We start from the raw sequence: 27,154 nt of genomic DNA on the forward strand, positions 1-27,154 counted from the left end.
CTATTGCTAATTGACTTATCCATCTCTGCACCGTCACCACCAGCTCCCCAAGAAGGAAGGATCGCAAGGCAAGGATCTTTGATTTACTCACTAATGTGCTGAAGATCCTAAAAGTTGCCACGAATTGGAGCATGCCTGTGATCCCAGTACTCAGGAGGCACTGGGGAGCTAGGATCAGGAGTTCAAGGCCAGTCAGGGCTGAATAGTGAGACGGTATCAAAAAACCCAAACCAGGGTGGGACCCCTGAGCAGGAACGGGGCCAGAGCTCCAGCTGGGTGGTTTCTGCTGGCGGTCTCTGGAGGGTGTGGCCTGGAGCCCTGAGAGGAGCACCAGTGACTCAACTTCCAGAGATAATCCACACCGGCAAAGGAGAGCTTACAGAGCACCTCGGCATAGCAAGACGAAATTCAAAGATTGGCATAGCAAGACGAAATGCAAAGAGGCAACAATGACGTAATGGAAGGCAGTAAAATAAAAATAAAATAGGAGGATCGTTGGTTAGGAAGACTCCCTGGACGGAATCGTGTGGTCACTCCCTCCAGGCCTCTTTCTCCAAGGACCCTCCCCACCCCCCGCCACAGCCATTGTCAGTTCAGCTGCTGTGCTTCTGTGTCCCTGTACTACGGCCCTCGAGGGAACTTTTTCAGATAAGGTCAAGTTCAACTACAGTCTGTGAATGGAAAATAAAGTGAAGCTGTGTTTTAGCATGTATTTTTCACCAGGTCCTCCTGAAATTTAACTAAAAATATGACACCTCTTTCTTCAGACAACTGCTCTTTTCAGTACCAGTTACATCAAATAAGATGCTACTTGTCTGTTGTGCTTGATTGTACTTGGGAAAATATTATTATATGTCCTCACACTAAGAATGAGAAGAAAAACAGCTGTTAGAATTTTATGGAATGTTTTTGGGTTTCATAAGCATTTGTTGATTTTTTTATTTTTGGTAAACATTTCTCTTTTATCCTATTTTAGGGATTTTTGCACTTTGAGGTATTAGGTTTACTGAATACCATATCTGCCTCTTTGCTTATATTATTTCCTTTACTGATGGCTTTTTGCAATATCCAGTCTTCTTAATATCTTGTATACATTATTGCCTGAATTGCTCTAAACTCACCAAGCTTTTATCTAAATGTCAGAAGTCATTTTATTTCTTTGCAGTAATTTTGATTTGGATTTCAGTCCTTGCTTATGTTTTGGGAGAACTAGGAGAGGTATCCACCAAAGCCTGAAGGCACAGAATATTTATTCTTACCAGTGCCCCGTCTGTGTCAGCATTCAGAGTTACAGGCTGTCACTTTCCATGATAATAATTTTATTTATGGCTTTTATAACCTCTTGGTCAGAAGTTATTACCTTGGTACAGGCTATTGAATAACTTCCTATATGAATGAGACTATCTTATATTTTCCTTCTTCATCCCTCCCTACTTACATTGTAAACGCTAAAAGCATTCTCTTGCCCAAGCTCATTTTCTGTTTTCTTGGTACCTGGTTACCATTTGTACTGTTCCAGGTATTCCTTCTAAAACAATGAATTAAAGTACAGATTTCTGCCTATATCGAGTCAAACATTCCCTGGTTGTACTTTGTCAGTAGTTTTCTCACTGCCACCATTTGTTGGTTTAATTGTCACACTTTATTTAAGAGATACCTCATTACCCATGGATCCATTTGTCACCGGGAGATGCTGCTTCATTCCACTTACAATGCATAATTTTGGACAAACTGAAAAGCCTATTTCAATAATAATTACAACAAACCAATTACAATAAAAATCATAGTCTTAGAAACAGGAAAGAATGGTGACTCAGGACATACAAAAAAGTGGAACTAAACGGAAGCTCTTTTTCCCTCTGACCTTTTATACCTTTCCAGCATACTTTTGGGGTTATGATATAGTTTATTAAGTAGTGTTTTCTTTTAAAAAGAAAATAATGCCAAGAAGTTTTTATGTCTGTTCAGGACTACTGTATAAATACATTTGTTATTAATATAAGAGTGAAATGAGCCAACATTTGACCGTACTGATGTTTTTATGGCCTTAAGAAACTGGATATAAAATGTTATATAAATCTGAGATTTCACCAACTTTAAAATATGAACTTAAACATTTTATCATATTTAAAAACTGAAAACCAGTTTCTTAAAAAAACAAAAACAAAAACAAAAAAATCCAAACCAACCAACCAACCAACCAACCAACCAAAAATACCAGAAATATAGCAGGTGCTTATATATATCCTTTCCAAGAAAGAAGAGAGGGTGGGAAGACAAAACCCTGTAGCAGAAGGTAACCCCCAGGCCCAGGGCCCCCAGGAAAGTAAGAAGTTGGTGGGGAGCAGCCCATGTCCTAGTAGGTGGTATGTTTCCTAAGAAGCTCAGATGGTTGTCTGATTCCAGTCTGCCATTTATGCTGCCCAGAAGGAGGAGATTCAGCAACAGAACTTCTCAACTGAGACTCGGCTTTCTCTGTGGAGGGGTCCTTGGAACACTGCCCACATACTGTCCACATGCACGCTCCTCACCTCTGCATGAATCACTGTTAATGAATATGCTTTGGTGCTGCCCTCCCTGTGTGCGAGCAGTAGCTGGGATGTTAAACCTGATCCTTCCAGGAGCAACCAGTCTCTCAAGGGAGACCATTTCAATTAGAAAAATTAAAGAAAGATGCATGTGATTGTTGATCCAGCTTCCTGCAAAGCTTAGAGAATTGATGCTATGAGATCACCAGAGGGAAGGCTTCTGTGAGTAGGAGTGCCTGGGGTTGGGTCTTGAGTCATTTGCTTGAAGAGCAAGATGGATAAAGGAGTATGTGCCAGGCTTGAGGGGAGTGGGGACAGTCTGGATAAAGGGACAGAGTACATGAACATGTCAACTTTAGGGAACCAAAAAAAAGGCCAGCCTGTCTGGACTGGAAAATAAGAGGGGCTGCTCAAGGCTCCTGAGAGATAGAGTTGGGGGTACAGGCAATAAGTATGTACACTGGATACTTGCAAGCACGTGAGTCTGCTCCAGACCCAAGGCCCTGACTTCTGCTGCTGCTAACTGCCCACTGAAGATTTGTCCTGCCGTGGCCTGGCTTCCTCTCCACCATCTCCAACTCCCCCTCCAGACTGGGACATATGATTCCTCTGCTCTTTGGTGTATAGGACCTGGCTGACTCAGCCTGCCAACAACAAGGTTGGCTCTGACACAGGAGGCCTGGAGGCTCTGCTGGCTTCTGAGGCAAGGAGACAACTCAGGGATGGAATGTTTTGTGTGTCCTTCACACTGGTGGTTGGACAACCTTGCAGGAGGGTGTGTGGTGATGGGGTGGGATGTTCACTGGCTCAGTGATGGCCAAATGGACACTGCTTCAAAGAATAAGGGACAACAGACCCCAGTCCAGTATCTTTTTCCCCTGCAGGCTTAAAAACAGCCCAGATTCCTTCTGTCCAGAATCTTTGACTTCCCTTCCTTTAGGTGATTCAGTGGCTTTCTGAAGGATATAGGACATTTCCAGCCCAGAGTGGCCGAGTAGGCAGACATTGTCCATTTCATTCCTGCTCAGCTCTGTGGCTGTGAAGACCTGTAGGCAGATATACGACATGCAGTGCCCTTCTCACTGTCCAGCAGGGGCTCATCAAACTGTTCTTTCCGTGGCCTCCTGACCCGAGGCAGCTCTTTCTGAGGTTCTCGCCACTCAGTGACACCCCAGAGCCTCTGACCTGCCTCTGAAGAACAATCACAGTATCTAGTAAAACAGTTCCTTTGCAGTGAGTGGCACACTGCCCTTCTGTGTCTGACCATGCCTGCTGACCAGGTTACTGTTCTCATTGCAAGGAGAGGCTTTCTGCCACGTTTGACCTGGAGTGCTGCAGGAGTGGGCATGAGCGGGCTGCACTCAGAGAGGGTTGGGGTCAAGGATGGCTTCTCATGGATATGCAGGCAGCACCTGCAGGCCCCACCGTTATGAGCCTCAGGTTCTGAATGTTCCAGGGCTTTCTGGAAATGGGCAGGTGGGATTCAGGCTAGGTGGCAGAAGAGGTGACCAGGACACCATGGGTCCAGACCAGTTTGGGCTGAAGGTGTGTGGGACGTCTTCACTCACAGATGGCTTGAGTCCCTCTGCCCTCAGGTTCATGGTGAGTCTGCGGGATAAAAACGTCCCCAATTACAGGCATGTCCAGGTGTCCTGGGTGGAAGTGGAGCCAGGGCAGAGGAGGGCTCTTCTTCCTGAAGTCAACTTACATCGAAATTATTGGGTGGAATCATATGAAATGACCTCTATGTGACCCAGTTTGAGACTTGCAAGAATGAGGACAATTTTCACCTCAAGATATTGTTGGGCCATCCCACCTTTGTTCTTTTTCAGGCTTCTGTTCTCTGATAATTAAGGGTGAGTGAGCTTCTGATTTTACCCTGCAACACTTTGTTTCCTTTCTTCTCTTCAGTTGAAGTGAGTGGTGGTTTTACCTGTCACCTTACTGAGGTCAGACGTGCCCTAAACTGCTTTAATCTGCCTTCCGCTGAGGGGATGCAGCCACATCTAGTCAGCTCCCTTATATTTATTGGATCCACTAACTCCTTTCCCTCCTCTCTCTTCATCTTGAGTCCAGTCTGTGAGGACTGCTGTGATCACTCTATGTTCCTGCTTTCCTGGCTCCATTGCCCACAGTGCCAGAATGGACTTTTAAAAATGCAAGAATGATAATGTCACTTCCTTTTCTAAAGCCCTTCTGTGGCCTCCTTTACATTTATAATTAAAATTTAAATCTTGCCTTGTCCAACCTGACTTGGCTTGCCCTGACCTCTCCTGCTTTACCCTCTGGCCATGGGGACTCTCCTTCAGATGGTCACACATGCTGAGATCTTTCCAGAAGGACTGCATGGTCACTCAGCACGCAGTCCCTGTTGCCCACAGCAGAAACGCCTAGGAGAGGCCTTTTGAGTCGCCTGATACTTTGCTCTCTTCTTTTTCTTGTTCACAATTTTCAACTGTCTTTTTCTATAGATCTTAGCACAATGTTACTTCAATATTTGCATTTATTGGTTCAAATGTCTGTCTCTGCCTACTAGACCGCAAGCTTCCTGGGGTGCAAGATGCACCTGTCTTGTTCGTAGCTGCCTTTTCCAGTGTCCTTTGGTGTATTGTAGGTTCTTACCGAAGGGACACCAAGGACAGACAGAAAGCAGGGTCTGTGGTCCCAGGTTAGACTTCAGATCCCCTCTGCTGAACTCCAGTAGCATCAGTGGGGTTTGCTCTTAGTCATGAGGGAGGTGTCAGGTTCAGGATCACATGGGAATTATAATAGAAGAAAGCCCAGAAGAGGGGAGTCTTCATTCAGTCTCGCCCTTAATATTTGTAATCACAAACAAAATGAACAAATTGCCACAGACATTTCTTTCCTTCTAAATGATGTGGAAGCTCAGGTCAAGATTCAGAAGTCTGGGACTCTAGGGTTTCTTACCTAGGCTTGGCACTGTGGGAGAAGCTAGTCCCCTGCCCCAGGCCTGAGGCTGGTCCCCTTCTTTTCTCATCCACAGCTCCATTCCCTGCTGTGAGAGGCCTTGTGTCCACACATGTGGATACCCTGGGCTTCATCCACACCTACCTCCAAAGCTACCCACAGACCTAGGGCCACACGTATAGGTGGTTTGGTCCACCTTTGGCAAAGTGAGTCCAGGAGAAGCCCCAGCATTCCCATCTGGGTATGGAACCTCAGGATCCTGGGTTCTGGGAGTGTGGCCCTGAAGGCAGAGGTGGGCTCCAGGTGGGTATTCCTGTGGCACCTTGTGTGTAGAAGAGAGCCAGAGCAGGCTAGGGCAGCAGCTCCTTGCCTTGGTGCGATGGTGATGCTGTCTCTGTGTGTCCTTTTAGGCACTGCCTCCAGAAGAGTAAACCCTGGATCTGTCACTGCTCGGACTCAGCTGAGGCTCTGGGTGGTAACTCTGGCCTTTTGTGGAGAATATCGTTGTTGACGAGTATGTGGGTGATGAGAGCCCTACCTTCTCCTGACTTCCCAGGCCTCAGGACACCAGGTCAAGTGGGAGTCTCAGTCCCTTCCCTGCTTTTGTGCTTCGTCCCGGGGTCTTTGGGTCTGCGTCAGTCCTTCTGTCACCGGTGTCTCACCTTCTCACACTGACGCATCATTCCCACGGCCTGGGAATGTGCTCCATGCTTAGGAGGAATCCAAGGCCCCGGGGTGTGTATTGGAATTGGTAAGGAATTTTCTAGAAATATTGGGCTTTACGGTTATTGTTATCAACAAAGGGCACAGGGCATCCAGAATATGTCTAGAAGGGAGGAGAAGAGGGCTGGATCACCAGCATGGATTGTGGCAGTTTCCCTGGTGAGCGAGACCAGAGTGAGCATGCTACAGCTCTGAGCTCCTGCAGTAAATCTGGCCAAAGGTGGGCATATGGCAAGTGGACCAGCCAGGGAGCAGTGGGCAGAGAAGAAACCTCCTCATTTTCTCTCTAGCTAGGAGAAAATGACTTTACCCAACTCTGGAAGACTCTGGAAAGGTCAGCGTAGCCCAGCCAGAGATGTAGCTAGAAGCCAGCAGGGTGGGTGGGCTGGCAGGCAGGAATGAATGCCAGCATCCCAGGCGGGATCATTGCCCAAGGAGGGTGGTTCCAGCACCAGCACTTGTGAGCAGCCTGCTTTCCCCTTTCTGTACCACCTGGAGGGGAGGCTGAAGTCCACCTTCCTGTGTCCTAGAAACACACTCCAAGAAATTGCTGCTGCTCTGGGAAGACCTGATCTAGGAGTCCCGGGGTACCATATAGTCTTCAGTTAGGCCAACCGGAGCTTTGTTCCCCGCCACGGCCTCTGCCCTTTTGGCATTGCCTCTGGGGACCCAGTTGACCCTCACTGCGGGCAGAGGTCTCACGGGCCAGGGGAGGCTCACTCTAGAGACTGAATTCCCATTTATGCACTGGCCTCGTTCATGGTCAAGGAGGCTGTGAGCCATTTGAAGGCAGGGATGGTAACGCCACTATTGCGTCATCTCTGAGTCTCCATTGTGCTGACACACAGCAGGTGCTTGTAAACACTTACTGGGAGGAACAGATGGATGAATTTCCTCCTCTACAGATTCCTGCTCAAACTTTTTTTTTTGATAGTTAGTTTTATTAAAACCAACTACTGCTTCTCACAAGGAAAAGTCCTTGGTATCAGGAAGACTGATCAAGCTCCATTGATTGGGCAGTGAACTTCAGCGAGGAGCCAGGGAACAGAAATATGAACAGAATTATTCCCTGGAGGCCCCAGGCTCTGTATCCCCAAAATCCCTGGAGTCATCCTTTTTGAGACCTGTCTGGTCAGTGTTTTCTTTGGGTTTCCGAGCTACCCACAGCTAATAAATTCCATACTTGCTTTGGTTTGGGTCAGAGCTGATTTCTGTTGTTAGCATCCAGAAAATCTTGACCAATACAATTATTTTCTGGTTATTCGTAAATATTCCAAAGAACACAAATTTTAAAATTACAATCTGTTTTATATTCATTGCTTTGACTCGTGTGTGTGTGTGTGTGTGTGTGTGTGTGTGTGTGTTGTGTTTTTCCAGTAATGATAACTCCACCTCCCATTAGTCTTTTCCTTTTCCTGGTTTTGATACTTTCCCCAAATAATATATGGAGAAAAACAGCGGAAGAAGGAATTTAGGAAAAGTCTTCTTCGCTTTTTTTTTTTGGTACCGAGCTCAAACTTGGGTCCTTGCATGCTTGTGAGGCAGGCGGTGGGAACCACTGAGCTACATCCCCAGCCCAGTAAAAGTTTTCTTTAGAGAAAGTTATGTCTTGTTTCTGACACACCTAACACAGTCTTTTCATTGGCCTGTTTCTTTTTCCTTGTGGTATTGAGGATCGAACTCTGAGCCTTCACGCAGAACTACATTCCCCACCCTTTTTTAGTTTTTACTTTGAGACAGGGTCTCACTAACTCACTGGTCTGCCTTGTCCCAGAGTTTATTAATTTGTTCTTTCTTTAATTTATAATTCATTCTTAACATTGGAAGGAGTTTATGGATTGTCTAGGGCAGGAATGGCAAGTAGGCTTCATCCTGGCATTCACCTTTTCTTTCTTTCTTTCTTTCTTTCTTTCTTTCTTTCTTTCTTTCTTTCTTTCTTTCTTTCTTTCTTTCTCTTTGAGACAGGTTCTCACTAGGTAGTTGAGACTGATGTGGAGCTCACTATGTAGCCCAGGCTGGTCTCGAACTCACAGCGATCCTCCTGCCTCAGCCGCCCGAGTGCTGGGATCACAGGCGTGCGCCACCATGCCCGGCAAAGGTTCTAACTTTAATTAATTGGTGGAGGTAACTTGCGTGTTATATCTGGGTTCAGTGGGAAAAGGATGTGGTGATTCATGAGCTTAGTGAGACGTGGCCATGGAATTGGAAGTCTGGATATAGGTAACCACATATTTATTGTCCCTGATGCAAAACCCTCTAGCTTGTGATTTTGCTCTGAGATGATTTCCGTTTGTGCACATTCATGGAAACAGTTCATTTCATGTTTGGATTTCTTCACATGTTGGGAAGCTTTTCCCTGGTAGTTTGGTGCAGAATGAGGGGCTGGGTTTATTTAGATATGCTGAAGCTAATTCTGACTTTGCCACTGACTAATGATGTCATTCTAAGGGAACGACAATCTCTTTTTACCCAAGAGGTGAAAAAACCTAGGACTGAGTAACCACAAAGTTTCCTTCCAGGTTTAATATCCTATTATTTGAATGAGTCACTGTCTGCCTCCTAGGGCCATGGTCCATTGGCCCCAGTTTGCACAGTCTGGGTTTATGTGATGGCTCTTCAAATATTTGAAGACCTACACCTCTCTGAGTGTTTTGTTCCAGGCTAACTTGATCAGTTTCTTTACTCATTTCTCATACTAAAAGTCTTCTGTTTTTTTCACCATACTGGTGTTTCTCTTCTGGCAGAAATAGTACCTCCCTGAAAGAATGACTCCCGGAACAGGATCCCAACTAGTTGTGCAGAGCAACTAACCTCCTGTACTCCGCCTATCCCACCAATACCTAGCCCAAGGGAGGCAGCCACTACAACTTCTTAGGATCTGAGGTTAGACGTTTTTGTAGCTTGATAGGCCTTTCCTTCTGGCTGCATGCAGAACAGATGCAAAAAGATGTGCATTCAGTTTGGAAGGAGGCAGTGCTTCCCCAAGAGATCCGTACGTAGCTGGAGCTCATTCAGAGAACAGGTAAAACTTCTTCATAAACATGAAAGGAAGATTTGCCAGAGATGCCATTATGTGTATGACAGTTTCCTTTCTCTCCCCAACCTCCACCCCTTTTCCCCTCCTCTTGTACCTTGTCCCCTTCTTTTCATAGCTCCGTGATGCCTCTCCCTATTCTCTGCACTCCACGTCACCTGACACCTTTGTCTTAGTAGCCCCTGTGTTTGTACTTTGCACAGAAGAGCAAGTACAAAGGCTGTTGCTAAAATAAAATGAACACAAGGGAAAGAAACACAGATTTGGAATGGAGCTATGGTCTGACTGAGCTTAGTGGAAACAAGGATGTGAAGGTCATTTGGAAAGAGTCTGGCACCTGGAATGACGTGGCTCTCTCTGCTACCCAAACCCTAAGGAAAAGGTGCTGTGAAGACCACAGGTTTCCCATGTGATGTGGCCCCAGGCCATCTTTCTGTGCCCTTTTCCTTCCCTATCCTCTCCCTTTGAACTCAGCCACCCTGGTCTTGTCCTTATAAACATCAACAGTGCTCCCATTTTGCGTTTTCTGGTCTTTCTCTCTGCAGGGCACTCTTTGATACTGCTCAGATGTCACCTCTTCAGAAGGTGACACCTTGTCCAAGATGGACCGCTTCTCTCCAACCTCGTCCTTTGGCCTGACTTATCTTTCTTAATGGAAACTATCACCATCTAACATCTTCCTTTATTTAGATGATCTAGAACACGAACTCCATGAAGTTAAGGCTTTGCTTTGCTCCGGACTGATTCCCAGGTGCCTCAGTGTGCACCAGACATATGCTGAGCCCTTGATTCCTATTTGTGATGGTGCAACTTTTAGAGCAACTTTTAAATCTCAGTGCTCATTAGCACAGAAATTGGTCTCACAAAAGCACTTTGTATTTTAATGGAAGGTTAACAAGTCTACTGGTTGACAAGTGAATCATTAAGGATGGGATGGTTTATTTGAGCAATTTGATCTGTTCAAAGAGGCCCTGGTACAACTCACTACAAAAACCCCATCTGCAAAAGGTCACTAAACATCACTCTGTGCAGGGAGAAATATAGGTCCCACTCCATTCAGAACTTTTCAGATCTGAGGTAAAGCCCTGGGGATCACGGGAAGAGGGGTAGAGTGGCATTTCTCTGTAGAAATAATCATGGCTCATTGCTAGATCTTTCTTTTTCACATTATTTTTAGGGAGCTGACCTGAGGAAGGTCTCTAGATAACAGGTGAGGGCAGGCTGCATGTGGGCCTTGAGGGAAAGTGATAGGAGAGAAGTGGGTGCAGGAAAGGGGTGAGCATTAGGGAAAGGCCTATGACCAACAGGGGACCTCTGAGTGAGTAGGAAGGGAAAATCCAGGAAAACTCAAATGGAGGAGCCGTGATACGAATCTGAAAACCAGTTGTGCTGATCATTCATCCAAAATGAAGTGACTTCCTGGGCCCCCAGGAGGAAAGAGAAGGTCTTAGTACAGGACTGACAGGCCAAAGGGAGATACGAAAGCCCCACTGGGCAAATACCCAAAACCTGCCCTTGTTTCTTCTTTGCTCGCTCCCCACTCCATTACCAAGACTTGAGTAAGTCCCCAGAATAAAATCCCATTTCATTTTAGTAGGAAAAACCATGAGCTTTATTAGTTACTAGTCCCTGAATGTAAATTTAGCTCAACAAGTTTTTCCCAGTGGCAATGAATAGTCTGGAGCTTTTCCAGATGGAGTTGCTTGGTGGCAGAATGTATTTTTCCAGGGATGACCACGGTAACATTTCCCATCTCATGTGGAAGTGATATTGACAATCCTCCCACAGAGCAGATCTTTGTCTCTCCCCCTGAATTTGGTTAGATCTTCTGCACTTGCTTCTGAAAATCAACGTGGAAGCTTCTAAAATGGCTTGGTGTCCTTCCTGGTTCTTCCCTCTTCAAGTCTCAAGGAGAAAGACTTCTCTTGAGTTCAGCTGCTATTCTTAGAGTTGCTCAAGAACTTCCTGTTGGCTAGGACAATTCAGTGTTTCTTTTCCTGGCCAATGTGCTAAAGAATGAAGAGAGAATCTCCCCACGTCCTTTAGGAGGTGCGAGGGTCAATGGAAATGGTGAAGATGTCTATTAATTGGGTTAATGAACAGATGTCTATTAATTAACCATGGATGTCAAGCATCATTGGTTATCTGTAGCTGGAATTTTCCTTAGAGGGGCTATGAATTCAGGTGTCCTGAGTGTTTTTCAGGCCAGAAAGAGAAACTTTTGTCTCTCATCTCTCATCTACACCAATTCTGACATTTCTTATGATAACACATTAATCATCTGGTTGGATTTGGGGCCACAGAGGGTGATTCAGTTTTCTTGCTAGTGCTAATGTCCAGTGTCATTTGGAGCCCAGGACACAGGCTAGAGGCAGTTGTTTGGTGTGGTCAGGTAATACCTCATGCAGCAGTGGGGGAGTGAATGCCTTGAACAACCAATGTCCCTGTGGATCCTGGAGAGCTTCCAGTGTTCCTGAGGGAAGACTTTGTTAATCTCATCTGGCTCAGAGAAGACCAGAGTGTGCAAAGAGGGGAGAAATAGAGAAGCATGAAAGTTTGTGCCAGTACTTTTTATGCTTCTAGTGTAATGGTTGTCCAGCGTGTTCCTTGGAGGTACAACAGGAGTCTCCTGGAAGGTATGAGGACTTTGGAGGTCTTTACGGACCAGCTATGTTCCTGATCATCATGTGCTTGGACAGGGAGGCTCCTCAAGATCCAGGCATCAGCTTATATTGTTCCTCATGGCACATCCTACACAAGGGGGTTCTCTGTCTCTGGGGCCACTTCGTCAGTATGGGCATTCTTCTTTTTCCCTGGTAAGAAGATCACAAACGCAGTTATCCTTTCAATGGTGAAAGTTGTCCCTTCAGCGTTTGGAATCTTGACATACTTGGCCTGGCCCCAGGCCTCTGAATCCTGTTTCCTGATACAAAGTCACCTTGGGGCACAGATACCTTTTCTCCTTATCTTCCAAAATCTTGGAAAAGGAGACTGTTTAAGAACAGAAAGTTCCAACCGTGTCTTGTCTAACTTTGTTCTGCACCTGTGCATACGTTGAGATGCAGATGGTAGAGAAAGGCAGAGCTGTGATGGGCCTGGCTAACTGACCTAGAGGGCACCCTGTGTGTGGATCCTTTTCCCTCTCCCAAGTTGTGGGGTCCAAGATGCTCTCTTCTGAACCTTTTGAACAATAGGCTAAGTGAAAGAAGCCAGTTATAAAGGACCATGCAGTGCCACTTACACAAAATATGCAGAAAGACAAATGTACAGAAACAGAAAATAGATTGTGGTTGCCTAGGGCTGTGAGAGGAGTGGGAGAGTTGGGGAGTGGTGGCTATGAGGGTTTCTTTTGGGCCTAATGGAAGTGTTCTAAAATTGGTTGTGGCGATGTATAAGTGCAGTTATACTAAAAGCCACCAAACTATGCATTTTAAATACAATATGTGAATTATACTTCAATAAAGTTGTTCTTTTTCTAGCTTCTACTTTCTTTTTTTCGGTACCAGGGATCAAACTCCGGTCGTTGTGCTTGCACGGCAGGCACTGGAACCACTGAGCTAAATCCCCCACCCTAGCTTCTACTTTCTTATCTCTTGGGACTCTTGGGAGCAAAGGGCCAGGGCCAGACTCTAACAAGACAGGACTTTGGAGCTGTGGAGCGCAGCAGCAGCTGCTCCTCCTCCTTCCCACCCTCTGGGAAGAGCGAATAGGACCCAGCACATCCTCCTTCCCCCATACTTAGGGCCTGGGTTGTGCCTGGGTCAAGACTCCGCCTCCTAGGACTCATCCACCAACTTGGGGTCTCCGTGCTTCCTCCAGCTGACCCTGGGACCAGCAAGCTCTCCCTGCCTGGCACGGAAACAGCCACAAAGCCCATAGAGTTGGGGAGTTCTTGTGGAGTTAGAGCACTGTGGAGCTAGTGCCTCCCGCAGCAGAGGCCGAGGAGGGTGCTAAGCTGGATATGGAGCTCAGAACCTGCTCTGGCCTCTGCGTTTTCCCTTTCCTCCTCTTCTCATGAAGGTGACTTTACAGCCATTGACCAGGGAGGAGCTTCTCTCAGGGAGCCTTTTTCTAGGAAATGTGGGCAAGAAAGGGTTTGGATTCATTCAGCAAATGTTTACCAATACCAGCTCTGTTCCTGGAAGTATTATGTTCTTAGAACAACTGGGCATGCTCTAGTGATGCAGCCTTTGCCTTAAAGGGCTCAGAATGGGGGGAGGGTAGATGTAATTAGTTCTGTGACCGGGGCACACAATGGAGCTTAAAGGAAGGACATTAACCAGGTATTGAAGAGCATGCTGCAATCCCAGAATCTCAGCACTCTCTAAGGCTGAGGCAGGAGAACCACAAATTTAAACCCAGTCTAGGTGATTTAGCAATTTAGTGAGACCCTGCCTTGAAATAAAAAGGGCTGAGGATGTACCTCAGAGTGAAGGCTCTGGATTTAATCTTCAGTATTGGGGAGAAAAAAAAAAAGAAAGGACATTAACCCTCCTGAAGGTGGGGCATAGGAAGAGGTTAGGGCAGGGTCAGTGGGGCAAACTTGTTTGGAAGGTCAAATAGGAGACAGCCAAACAAACAGGCAAGGGGAGGTGGGTGGAAAGCCATGGAAGTGTGTTCTAAGCAGAAGCAATAGAGAGTGTATGGCCTGGAGATATATATAAGAGAGTGGAGAACTGCAAAAGAAATGCCAAGTAGTTCAGTGTGGTTGGAGAACAAAGTTTAAGACGGAGAGGGCCTGCAGCTGTGGCAGGAGACGTAAGGGGCAGATCACCTGAAGCCTAAGTACATGGAGGTTCGACACCACCTCCTCCCAGCAGACCCATGTCTTCCACCTGTCTCCTGCACCTACGGGACTCCTACCTGAGCAGAGGCCGCTGTGCCACACGGAGAAGACGCCCGCCAGGAGCAGCAGCAGTGAGATCGGCACGACCACCAGTAGCACGTCCTTGTAGGAGGCCGTCCCTGGTGCTAGACATGAAGGGTGGGGTCAGAAGTGGGCTTCGCGCTTCCTAACCCTTCGGCCCTTGACCCACCGGCCCTTGGCTTACCTGCTTCCCGAGGGCAGCTCTCCCACGGGGTGACTGTGGCCAAGTCCCAGCTGACAGGGTTGGAGACAATGCAGGAATAGGCCACATCCTTGTCTCTCAGTCCCAGAGAAAGGCTCAGGACCTGTCCGTCTGTGAAGAGGCTGTGTGTTCCAGCACCAAAGTCCATCGTTCCCTCCCGTCGCCAGCTATAGGTTATGTCACTGATGTTGGTGGCCCAGCAGGACAGGAAGACCTGGCAGGTGTTGGGGGGCTGAACGCTCCCTGCTACAGCGATGAAGACTTGAATCTTGGGCCTGGGTACCGCATCTGCACAAAAGCAGGAGAGCAGGTGTTCTAAGATCTTGTGTGCTTTTCCATCGCTCTCAGAATAGATGATTCCTTAGCCTTCCACTGGAAACCCTTCATGAAATGATTCAAGTTAGCCTCTCCAGCCATACCTCCTGCTCATCCTCCCTGCTCATCCTGATGAATTTTCAGTTCTCCCAAACATACCACACTGTTTGTAGCTTTCATGCTTCCACATGCCTCATTTGTGCAGATGGTTGCTTTTCTTCCGTTGCCTTCCTAGGAAACTCTCATGTACCCTTCAAGGCCGGCTTGGGCACATTGCTTAATGCCTGGACTGTGAAGTCTTCCCTGTATGCCGAGCATAGCCCTCAGCTGTCCACACACACACCGTCTGTCTCTTTTCGTAGCATTTCTCTTACCATGTGTCAGTCAGCAGGAGACGACAAGTGTTTATTAAATCAGGGGAGAAAACAAGCCCATTCCTGGACTTTTCCAGCTGACAGGTGATTATGAAAAACGAAGAAAAGGATGACAAGAGTGCAGGGTGCTGGGAAGGGGAGCCCAGAGGTAGCTGTTCTGTTTTGTCACCCTGATAACCTTAGCTCTCTAGGGCTGGGCCACCAAACAAATTGGTGTCCTGGGGCCCCAAACTGTGGCTCCCTGTTCCTAAACAGATTGACGAGTAAAGCTCCAGTCTGTGTGATGGGTCCAGTGGGAGAGCATTCTGGTGACAGCGGGAGGGCTTGTTCTCTGATGCCATTCCCAAGGAAAGCAGACTAGAACTGCGTTAATGCCAGCTCAGTCTGGTGGGATTTGTGATATGGAAAAAAGAAATGATTTGCCGGGCACACTAATAGTATAAACAGAGCTTACAGGGGGGATATTTACACCACTTAAGAGGACAGGCTGCTTCCAAACACGGGCAGGCACAGTAGAAACACCCATTGACATTTCTAGTAACCGATCCGCTAATTCAAATCAGTCTTATCTATTGTCAAAGCCGAGCTCCTAAGGACGTCGGCTTGGCAGCTTCCTGCAATTAGTTCTAATCACGCTATGTATTTGGAAGCAATAAAACAGCAATTTCCTTAAAATCTGTAATTCAGAGGCTGAGAACAAGGCATTTTAGAGCTTAGTGGTGTGGGTGCTGCATGCATTATCACATTTGATGCCCTCATTTCACACATGGTGCAGCTGAGACTCTGAATGTGAGAGGCTTCGGGCTGCCCTTATGGTTGTCAGGTTGTGCACTGCTCAAGGGCATGGGGCTAAGGGGCTGGAGGGCTGATCCAGCGAATACTTTGCTTGTCAAGACCTACACCCTGGCTCAGGGCTTCAAGGAGCCACAAGGGTTTCTCCTTTAATAGCATTTTCTGCAGCCTGAATGGCCACCAGGAGCAGCCAGGTAGCTGTTTCTGGGGTTCCAGATGCTTTTGCAGTTTGCTTCTGGCCTCTTTCCCTTTCTGCTTCCCTCCTCCCAGCTGCTATCCCCACTTTTCATTCTTAAATGAGACCCCGCCCTGCTTCTCTATCCACATTTCTGAGGTTTTCCTGAAGCAGAGGTTTGGGGTCACCCACATCTCTTTCCCCAGCTGCGTGTGGTAGATGAATGGAGTTGAAAAGCCAATCCTGCCTGACCAATGGGAATGTGTGCAGGGGGAGAGGGAGTTGTTGGGGGGGCATCCTGTGCCCAGTTAATTCAGCCACTCTAGCCGAGGTGACAGCAGCTGTGTGAAAGACCCTGGCAGATTCCCGGGGAGCAGCAAGTCCACCCAGCAGGGCCTGCCAGCTGATGAAACTGTAAAAAATAAAGAGATGTTTTCAGCCCTTAAGTTTTTGAGATGGTTTGATTTTCATTGAGGAATGCCCCAGAGAGTCCATGAATGACACACAGTTAAAAATCTCTAAGAGACCTCTTTTAAGACATATAGGGCTGGGGTGTAGACCAGTAGAAGAACAAAGCTAGAGTCAATCTCCAGCACCATAAATAAATAGCAAGCAAGCAAGTAAACAAAAAAATGCTTGATGGATGAAACAAACAAACATGATACTCTTCTAGTCTAATTTTAATTTTGTAAATAAAAGTCAGTTGTACCATAGTCTAATATGCAACACCATTTTTTCCTTTTTAGTGGTAGATGAAATAATGCCATATCTTATAATCTCTAGTGACACCTCAGAATCGGTAGACCGGCCAGGCTCCTTTCTAGATTCTTTTTCATGAGCACTGTGTCTCACCTTGTGGGCCCCGCGCATGGTAATACTGTCACGCTCACTTAACAAATGAGAAACAAGAAGGTCAGGCAGGCTAAGCATTGTGTCCAAGGCCACTGGGAAAAGAAAAAGATTCAGCTGGAGTTCAGATAAGGACAGCGGGAGGGCAAAGCCTGGCCACCCTAGGTACGAGCTCGCAGGGGAGCATGTGGAGAGTTTTCTTAGCTGTGACTAAAGCAGCAGCGGTTCCTTGAATTGGCCACATGGTAGAGAGCAGAGGTCCGGGAACCCAGTTCTCCTAACTGCTGCGGTCCAGGCTGCCTGTCTGATGCTTTGTGAGAGGAGCGGCGGGGTCAGGTGTACTAACCATACACCTTGAGCTGCAGGGTCTCGGTCCAGATCCGGCCACCGGTGTCCACCATGAGCACGGAGAAGTTGCCACTGTCCCCGGCCTGCAGGGGTCCGAGCTCCAGGCTGAGGTTGCTGTGCAGCTGGGCTCGGCCCAGGAAGCGGGAGTGGTACAGCATCTCCAGGGATCCCCGAAAAGATGTGGCCAGGAGCTCCTCTGAAGGCCAGAGAGATCTCCAGATGGCCTCGCGCACTTGGAAACCGGGGGGCTGCTCAGCTGCCAGCAGCACGGAGTCCCCCGCCTTGCTCAGCACTTGGGCGCCAGTGACTGCAACTGGAAGCAGTGCTGGAAGGACAGAGATCCTGGTTACTGCCCGCTTACGCCCTCATCCCCACACTGCACACAGATGGAGGGGCCAAATTCGGGCCCCTCTGTCCATGCTGCCATCACTGAAGTGAAGGTGCACTGGGCTAGGGCCGAGCACAAAACTGTCAGGAAGAGAACTCAGTCACTGTGTTTGTGAACCTCACAGAGGAAGCCAGACACTCAGGCAAGCCATTAAATAAATTACATGAAGTGCCATGATGCGGGGAGTGGGGTGTCCTGGCAGAACGCAGGTAGGGTGAAGAGGGAGCCCAGTCAGCCCTGAGGGACTCAGGGGAGAAATGGTGAAGCTGAGACCCAAAGGAGGAATGGGCATCAGACCCTGCACCAGAGCTGCCTGGAGCGGGGATCAGACAGGGAAGTGGTGTAAGTGGGAAGGGGAAGGGAAGAGTGCACAGAGGCCCGGAGGGGGCCCCGCGTGCCTGGGGAACAGAAAGTGTCCTTTGCAGGAGGCAAGGAAATGACGCTGCAGAGTTGGTGGGAGCCAGATCATGCCAGGCCCTGACAGCAGCACAGGAGCTCGGCTTTTATCCTTAAAAGAAAACTGCCCCTCAGACAGATTTTAAGCAGGAGGGTGAGATGATTAGATGCACGGTTAGGACGGCCACTCCAGCAGAGGTGTGGAGAAGGCATTGGCGGTAGGGCGATAGTGAGGCTGGGTTATCAACACCGGGAGAGGGCGACTGGAACTTGAACTGCGCAAGGGAGCCAGGGGGACGTGAAGAAGCCGGACAGATTGGAGAGGAGAGAGTAACACGGTGTGACGGCTCAGTAAGGTTTGGCAGTGGCTTAGCTCTGGGGAGTGAAGGAGAAGAAGAAGCTGGGGATGTGTCCTCCCCTCCGTGCTCTGGTCCGTGGGATCCACGAGGTGCCACTCACTCTGATCCGGAACTGGAGAAGAAGCAGACAGGGTGGCAGTGAGGTGGCCAGATGCTGAGTTTTGGCGGGGACTGTGTTTGAGATGTGAGGGAGACCCTTCTGCTTGAATTGCCCTCCGGACTCTTTCCCTGGCTCATTTCTGCTGCCTCTGGGAGTGTCACTGCCCGCTCCAGTGTTCCCATCCCTTCCTGCAGGTCACACACGCTTCCTGTGTTCCCTCGGCGATCAGGATCAGCACTATGACTACCCCTGTCCTTCCATTCCTGTTGTCTGTTTGAGGCAGCGTCTGTCACCAGTCCATGAGCTCTTCGAGGGCGACAGGTTTTTGTTTCTTTTTCTTAGTCTGCGGTCCTGCAGTGACTGCCCTGTTTAGGAGCAGGCCGTAGGAAGGCTCTGTAAATTGCACTGAACTGGCTGAACAGGCACTGGTGCCCCACGCAGGAGTCAGCACTGGGGTGCAGTCACGTGAGGGCAGATGTGGTAGGAGTTGGTTGAGGAATGGTGGGTGCTCTTCACTTCCTCTCTCCCTTACTGTCCTTCCTGGTCCCAGTCCTCTCCATCCTGGCGATGGCTTCCATGTTGATGCAAAGTAAGGACATAGCACAGATGGAGAACTGCGCCTGATGTCAGTGGAGACCTGCATTCTGTCCTGTCCTATCCTGGCTCTGCCTCGAGGCAGCTCTGTGACCTTCAGCGTTCCATCCCCTCCCTAAGCGTCAGCGGTCTTGCCTGTAAAACCAGAGGGCTGCACCAGATTGGTTGTATGGATCTCATTTGACCAGAAGAACTATTTTGAAAAGTATTTAATAGCTGGGGATGTAGCTCAGTGGTCCAGTACCTGTTTAGCATATATATATAGAAACAAACAAAAATGTATTTCTTTGGTGGTATTCTTTTGGTTTCGGGGATCGAACAATGGTGCTTGAGAAGCAGGCAGCAGAACCAGTGAGCTAAATCTGAGGCCCCATGAAGCAAAAATTTAAAAAACAGTCCATATGTTAGGAGTTGATAGAACAATATCCTCACATGTTCAGTGACTTGAAAGATTTTGTGAGTCAAACGCACTGAGGTATTTTTGAAGGATTAGGTGTGATTACTCACACACATTAAAAAATAAAGAAATCAGGAAGGTTCTTGGGAACCTTCAGGGTCGGGAACTCAGGAGGGGGCACCAGAGAAAGCAAACTCAAAATCCCTATGAGTCTCTGGAATATAAACAATGTCTAGGTTCCCGTCACACCTGTGACCCCCACCCTTGGCCCTGTAGGGGCTGACTCTGGTCATACTGGCTACTTGCTGAACAAGGCAAACGCAGGCACCAGAAGATGGGGGATTTCCCAGTGTTGAGGAGACCCCGAATCTTAGCCCTTCCAGCGTCGCACCATTGCCAGCCACACCCAAGCCCAGTGGACTGCACTTAACTTTCTCCCGATTCTCCTCCCTGCTTAATACCCACCTCTCCTTGCACAGGCTGCATGGAGGGATCCCAGCTTCTCCACAGGCTGCTGATAACATATTTCGCAGACTGCAGGGACCCCTGTGCTGCCCCAGTCCCTTCCTCTGCTTTGCTCAGACCGTATGTAGGATTTTCATGTGTTGACACTTCCAAGTCCTCACGATCTAAGTTTCTCTCTAAATCAACAGCACCATTGGCTCAGTTCTGTCTTGGGCCACAAAACAGCTCGTGTCTCCTAGACACGGATGCTTGTAGTGGTGCTACCTCCTCCCACTCAGGCATCGGTATCTGCCTAGCTGTAAATGGTTCCTAACAACTTGCTTCGCTCTTCTCTGTCCTTTCTGAGCTCGTGGGTTCTCACTTGGTCTGGCTGAAGAGGACCCTAGAGGTCTGGCAAGGGGAAAGGGGAGGGCCGCCCCACTTACCTTTCCAGAGAAGCAGACTCCACAGGGATCCCACAGCCATCCTCCACTGGAGAGGCACGTAAACTCCCTTCGCAGTCAAAGCCCAGAACATCCCAGACCTGTGGGATGCTCAGAAGGAGCTGTGGCCCTTCTGGAAAGTCCCATGTTCAGAAGGAGGAATCTTGACTCAGAATAAGATGCCCTGAAAGTGAAAACATCCCAAACAAAGTGGAAGTTGGCTGCAGGCCTGGCTGGGCTTTCAGGAACAGATTCTTGTAAATCATCCTCTTTCCTGTGCCCACGGTTGGCTAATGCACAGTGACAAATGTACTGTACAAGCCCACATGCTCCTAGCTGCCTGCTGTGGGGCCTCCCTGCACTTGATTGACTCTGCCTGTGGCTATCTGTGCTCTCCCTTGTGGTCACAGAGACCCCTCAGAGTTGCAGGTCCTATCAAGTCACTTCTCCTCTGCTTAAAATTCCTTCAAGGCCTCCCGCTAACCTCAGGATAGACTGTACTCTCAGCTTAGCGTGCAAGGTTCTTCTGCTTTTCCTGGCTCAGTGTTCAAAGTTTTGATTTTCGTGGCTGATTTCCTGCATCCACTCAGCTCCCTGGCTTCCTGGCCAGAACTGCTCTTTCCAGAACCGTCCATTTCACACTTTCGCTCTCAGAAAGGATCTCCTTGCAGCCCTAGGAAAGGTGGAGAGATTCAAAAGCGAAATAAACTCAGACACAGTTTCCCTCTGCATACCTTGTTTCTCTTTTTGCTTCTTGTTAACTGGTTGCTCATGTCAGGGAGACTTTTTAAGATGTTGTCCCTGAGGAATATTCCCGTTTGTCCCAATGTGGCTTATTGGGTTTGTTTCTGCGTAGCCTCTGACCTAACACTCAAACCGGAGCCCCGTACTTTGGACTGAGGCAGGAAGTAGGCACATAGGATGTGGGATGGAGTCCCAGCTTTTATGTACACCCAGCCGAAATGTAGAAACAGACACGCAGGGAGGGTGAAGATCGCCCACAGACAGGCCCGCTCTGTGTTGATGGGGCACACAGGTAGTCAGCACCTTGGGAGGACCTGGGCTGGGGGTGAAAGTTAAGCTACACCCTGAAGATGGGTATGGTTTGGAGAGGAAGAGAAAAAGGAGACGGCCACGGTTGAGGGTGAGTCCTGGGCATGAGGGGAGAGGGGAGTGTACAGAGCCTCCGCAGCAGGGAAAGTACCGAGTGGGTTCCAGGAATAAGGTGGTACAGCAGGGAAGAAACCTTTAGGGCTGAAGAGGGAGGAATGGGTAGGCAGGCTGCGATTGGATTATGCAGACCTGATGCGTACGTGCGGGGTTAATTTGGAGAGCAGGAGCTCACCCTTGTTACACACATGGGTTCTCAGGGCTGCTGAGGGGGATCTAGTTCTCACTACCTCTGCCTGGGTGGCTGGTGGGCCCAGGGAACGCTCCAAGGAGCGCTGCTTGGGAGGCAGGAGGCCTGCCTGTTTTGAGCTGGGGGCAACTTCCCAGCGGTGTGAGAACGGCACAAGACAGAGTAGAGCAGGCAAGAGGCCTGGGGGACAGGTGGTTGTGATGCCTGGACTAGGAAGGAAATATCTGGGATTAGGAGAAAAGAACAGAGCAGAAATCCTGGCAGCACGCGGCTGTGCTCTTTCCTGTAGGATAAAAAGGCCGAGGGAATGGACTAATTTATGATTCTATTGTCATTTCTGTCATCCATTCATCAGGCATTTATTGAGCATCTACTTATGTGCCAGGTTCTGGGGACACAGAGATGAAAGACTTAGCCCCTGCCCTTAAGGAGTCCGAAGTTTAGAGGAGGAGAGGGAATAAGTAACCCAATAATTACAACTGATGTGGCAGGAACAATGCCAGGAGTGTGCAGGGGCTGCTGCGGGAGCCGGAGGGCAGAGACCCGCCCAGCTCTCCAAGCACTGTCCGATTAGACGGAATGATCCCGGGGTGTCAAGGCCTGGGACGTGAGGGCTGAGGGGTGCAGGAGTGGGGCCAGCGTGGGACCCAGATCCTGAATCCCTTCTGAGGAGGCAGAGGCAGTCACCCCTCCTTAGCAGAATCGGCTGCCCAGAGGGGTCCCCTAACACTCTCTCTGCCTCCACCTCCACCTCCTCTGTGAACCCTCTGTCCTGGAGGGGGAGATTTGCAGAAGCCGAGGGGCAGAAGAGGAGGCTGCACGTGGACTGGAAAATATCTCACCTCCCCAAAAGGAAAAAACCTGGGGCCGGTGGTGTGACAGGGACAGAAATCCAAGCGGATGGAGCCCGTGGTGCTTCTTCCTCCGGTGTGCAGGGAAGGGTTAAGTCTGGCAGGCAGGTTCTCCCCACCGCTGCTAATCACTGGTTCACACCACATTAATTACCCAGCCACAGGGGGGAGTGCGCTGGAGTAAATTAGCTGGTGAGTTCAAAGGGGCCACTCCCTGCATTCCTTAATTAAGAGAGCAGCTGGCAGCCGGTGCTGCTGTGCCACCTCCCTGGGGCCTTTCTGGGAAGCCAGAGTGGAATCAGGCAGAGTCTGCGCGTGCTGTAACCGGCTAGTAGCTCCATCTTCCGGGTGGGGCCCCCTGCACCCCACCATTAGCCCACCTCCATTGTGGGGGGCAGGAAGGTGGGGGCGCAGGTGTTAACCATGGCCAAGCCACCGGCCTGAGTTCTTCCATGAGCGGCTGGTGCGGCGGTTCAGGCTGGGTGGGTTTCGGGGGAGGGTGCAACGAGCTGTGACTGCTGTGTCCTGTGCTCCAGAGTTGAAAGAGGCCATGGTTCTCCCAGGGGGAGAGGTGGGAGAGGAAGAGAAACTGGGGTGCTTGAGAAGTTGGGAGAGAGGGGAGCCAGGAGAGACAGGAGGCCAAGACAGAGCTGCTGAAGGGTCTGGAAGAGACAGAATCTGCAGGGCTTTGAGGAACCAAGGCTGAAGGGAAGGGAGATCTGTGGGACAGAGCAGAAGGGAGCAGGCTGCACCTCACTGCTGGGTGAAATTTAGATGCAGTTATTCTTTTGGACCGAGGTGCTCCTGCACCAGGCCCAAGTGACTGGACAAGAATGGAGTCGCTCCTGCCAGGTGCCACCTAAAAAGACACTTTCCAAAAACCCCAAGAAATCCCCAGTAATCAGTTTGTTTTTTTTTTCTTCTGTTGTGCTTTTTTTCAGCCCTTGCTTCCTATAAAGCTCAGGTCCTCTGCCCATCTTTACTAAACCTTCAGATGATTCGCTGACCCCCATTAATGAACTGTTAATAAAAGCCAATTAGATCATTAGCCGTATTTGTTGAGGTTTTATTTTTTATATCACGTCCCATCTGCATAATCTGTCAGTAGACACCAGGTCCCCAGACCCTGGGGCAGGCACCCCATCTCGTTCCCCGGAGGACCCAGCCTAGGTGGCTGTGTGATGTCAGGAAGATGGGATTCGAGGCAGAATGTGTGGCTCAGCTTCCACCAGGTGTGACGTGGATACACCTTACCTCCCCTGAGGTGCGCTGGAAGGGCCTCGGAGCCTCAGTTCCTTCCCCAGTTTCATGCCTAAAACACTACACCCATCCTCCCTGTTCTGGCCCTGCTGGAAGCAGGTAGGAATGAAATCTCTCACGAACCAGAAGAGTGAGCGGGCGGGAACACCCGCAGGAGGGCAGCGGGAGGGGTTCACTCTGCTTTCCAGGCAATGACACAGCTTCCCAGAGACTTGAAGGAAGGCGGCATGAAAAGAAACCTAGCCACAGTTGTGCTTTATTGAGGCGGGGAGGGGGCAGCTAGAGCTCTTTCACGCACACACTCATTCACCACGTGTGTGGAAGGCGGGGCTCCCACCTCGCGCATACAAATGCCCCCAACACACACTTAGAGGGCATCGAGCATGTGTACGCCCCACGAGGTCAGGAACTCAATGCCAGTGATGAGTGATCGTGTACCGAGGATAAAAGGAACAATCACGATCGATCTGTGCCCCATGTGGGAAAGAATTTCAGAAACAAGTAGAACATCAGCTGTGTTTCCAGCGTCTGAGAGAAGAAGTCCCCCACCCCAGCAGCGAGCAATGTCTGCTGCTATATAGTCCTGTGGTGATCTTTCCGGGTCCTGGGAGCTGCAGCTGCTTCCTCCACTGCAGAGGGAAATGAGACCATTTGGTGGTGTACACAGAATCCCCACGTCAGATGAAAACGCTGGGTCTTCCCCATGCTGAATAGACAATCTGTAGTCAGGGTCCTCAGAGTTAATACAAAGGGGACGGACACAGAGCTGCCTAGGTTTAAATAAAAATACAGACCTTATTAGCCAAATCTATACTAACATACCTGGGATTGAAAGAGATCCCAATGCATGCAGCCCCCTTGTTTCAGGGAAGGAAGGACCACATTCTATTTATAGCTTGTATCTAAATTGCATAGCCGCATACCATACAAGGACTGGCTGTCCAATCATATCTTGAGAAGTCGATGAATGGATCAGACCACAGTGTAGGAGGGCGGTCTGTAAATTCTTAACTACCCGAGAGGGCCACCAGGGGGCAGGCCTGAGCCTATGAGTCCAGGTGTGGGCTTCTTTCTCTGTCTTTTAAAGGGCGTCTTTAGGCTGCTTCTCCACTCCCAACTCAGATACGGAGTTCTTTCTTCTCCTTCTGCACTTCAGTCAGTGTGACCCTACAGACCCCAGGTCCGTAGAAAAGGCGCAGCCAACTCCCCTGGCTGGCTAAGAGTTTGCGCTTAGTTCTGACTTGGACGGAAAAAGAGTTTTCGCAGAGCAGAGCCCTGAGACTCAGTAGAGCTGCTGGCGGGCAGTCCGCAGCCCCCTAGTCTCCTGAGGGCGCCTCCTCAGTGTCCACAGGGTCCATCCCGTCAGGTTCGGCTCTGACCCGAGGGCAGGAAATGGGGCTGCGGTCTGGAAAGTCTGGTTCTCCTCAGAAAGCTCTATTTTATGTTCTGTTCTGGGTTTTTCTTTTTGTTCAATTTTCTTAGCAAAAGTCCGCTGTGAAAAATTCCAGCTTATTCTTTTATAAACTGAGGGGAAAATGTGCACATACAGGGGAGGGTGGGGAAGGATTCTAGCGAGAAAGCAAAGTGCCCAAGCAGCCAGGCAGTGGGGGGTTTGTAGTGAGAAGGAGGATGCAAGCATGGACTGTGCGTGAGCCAGTGTGAGAAGGGCTTCTCATCCGTCTGTGCTGAAGGACCTGTTTTTCTGATTCCTACCCATTGTGGACTCATACGTTTGTAGAATACAATGAAAGCAAATTACTAGGAAAAAAATAAAACCAGACATACGTACAAAAATCCAACTCCTGATTTTTGATGATTATATTAAATGAACCGGATTGCTATAAAAGTTTCTAAGGTTTTGCTTTAATTTTGCCACTTGTCTCGTCACAGACTGGCTCCGGGCCAGTGTTGAGTGTCACTGGTGGAGGGGCAGGAAGGGGGAAAGGTGTGACTCCCAAACAGGAAGTGGCATGTGGTGTATAGGTCAGTGGAAGGGCTGCTTCCGTCCCAGACTCCACTATCGGTGTTGCCCCCGGTGAGCTGACTTGGGAAGCCACCCTCTAGAAGGGGGTGATTCCTGTGAGGCAGATGTGGCAAGGACTTGGGTTCTGCTGGTGCACCCAGGTCACAGCCGAGGACTCCGGGCTGCTGGATAATCTGCCTGTGCTTCTCTGTCCCAGCAGCACTGTCTGTGACGGCAGAGGGGAGGGAACCCTGGTGTATTGAGCATGGGCTGCACTGATGCAGAGAGATGGGCGCAAGAGGGGGAGGGAGTGGGGGATTACTGGTAACCCTCTCTCATTCTTATCTTCTCTCATCTTCAGCCAGAGCAGAACCACAGGCAGTGAGGCTCCGAGAGGAGCAGATGCATGCACTTTAAAGTAGGTGGACCAACACTTTTAAATTTTAATATGCATGCAAATCACCCGCAGATCCAACTGAAATGCAGATTCTTTTTTTTGGTACCAGGAACTGAACTCGGGTCTTTGCGCTTGCAAGGCAGGCCACTGAACCGCTGAGCTGAATCCCCAGCCCTGAAATGCAGATTCTGACTGAGCAATCTGGGGTTGGGTCCCAGCGGTGGCGCTGCTAATAAGCTCGCCGTGACATCAGTGCTAGTGTTTAGGAAAGGCATGACGGTACCAAGGAGCTGTCGGCTTAAGTGTTGCCTCCTTCATGGGTGCGGTGGGAGGCGTCTGCCTATCTGTATGGTGACTTCACTCTGCAGTTCCAGGGAAGGAGCCCATGAAGTCAGGCCAGTGTAACTAACCCTTCAGGCCTCAAGCAGTGTGGACTCCTGAATAAACCAAACTGAACAGTCAGACATAGAAGGATGGATATTGCTAAACACTATAAAACAAATCAATACATTTCTAGTAACAAAGTAGATTTTACAGCCATGTATCTTTTTATTTCTTATATTTACTGTAAAAATACATGTCAATTAGTGTCTTTTAACAAAATGTTGGCTTTCACCGTGGTATCTGCGTACATACGTACAACATATCTTCATCGCATTCACCCCTGCACTGTATCTTTTTAAATAAGCAAGGGGTAACAGAGTTTTCTGGTGCCCACTACTAGTGGGGGCTCTGGGTAAATCCCAGTTCTGTCTCTGATGAATGGGAAGGGATCTGGACAGAAACAGGACCGCGTGTGGAGGCAGAGTTGTTGGTGCCTGCAGGGCCCTGGCCCCAATGTCAAGGGTTTTGTGGTATTATTTGGGTTAGAACTTTTCTGCCTGACCTTGTTCTTGCTGAGCCTCTGGGAGGCCCTTTTGCCCCCAGTCACTTGTTGGCCCCAGTAGCATCTTAAAAGGTGGGAATTCATTATCGAGCTGCGTGCTCTAGGGCCAGACCTCTGGGATGGGAGCTGATGCTTTCTTTCCAGGGTCAGGCCACACACATTCATATCCCCCTCCATATAT

At 49.1% G+C, this 27,154-nt stretch overlaps 1 protein-coding gene and 1 pseudogene across 2 annotated transcripts; one reads left to right on the forward strand and one right to left on the reverse strand.

Moving 5' to 3' along the window:
- Window positions 1-748: 748 nt before the first annotated feature.
- On the forward strand, window positions 749-1,778 carry LOC104857037 (annotated as a pseudogene).
- Window positions 1,779-10,846: 9,068 nt separating this feature from the next.
- On the reverse strand, window positions 10,847-20,482 carry Slamf8 (SLAM family member 8). 2 transcript variants are annotated; one of them, XM_010616690.2, is made up of 5 exons: window positions 20,260-20,482; window positions 17,134-17,460; window positions 14,265-14,570; window positions 14,077-14,184; window positions 10,847-12,026 (listed from the first exon to the last, which is right to left on the reverse strand). In XM_010616690.2, the coding sequence occupies exons 1-5, from the start codon at window positions 20,348-20,350 to the stop codon at window positions 11,965-11,967; spliced, it is 894 nt and encodes a 297-aa protein (XP_010614992.1). In that variant the 5' UTR covers window positions 20,351-20,482; the 3' UTR covers window positions 10,847-11,964. The 2 variants fall into 2 exon arrangements, with proteins under 2 accessions (XP_010614992.1, XP_019061940.1); XM_019206395.2 differs by lacking the exon at window positions 17,134-17,460.
- Between the last annotated feature and the right edge of the window lie 6,672 nt (window positions 20,483-27,154).

This window comes from Fukomys damarensis, unplaced genomic scaffold, assembly GCF_012274545.1.
Source record: "Fukomys damarensis isolate Sample0158 unplaced genomic scaffold, DMR_v1.0_HiC HiC_scaffold_19, whole genome shotgun sequence".
Taxonomy (NCBI): domain Eukaryota; kingdom Metazoa; phylum Chordata; class Mammalia; order Rodentia; family Bathyergidae; genus Fukomys; species Fukomys damarensis.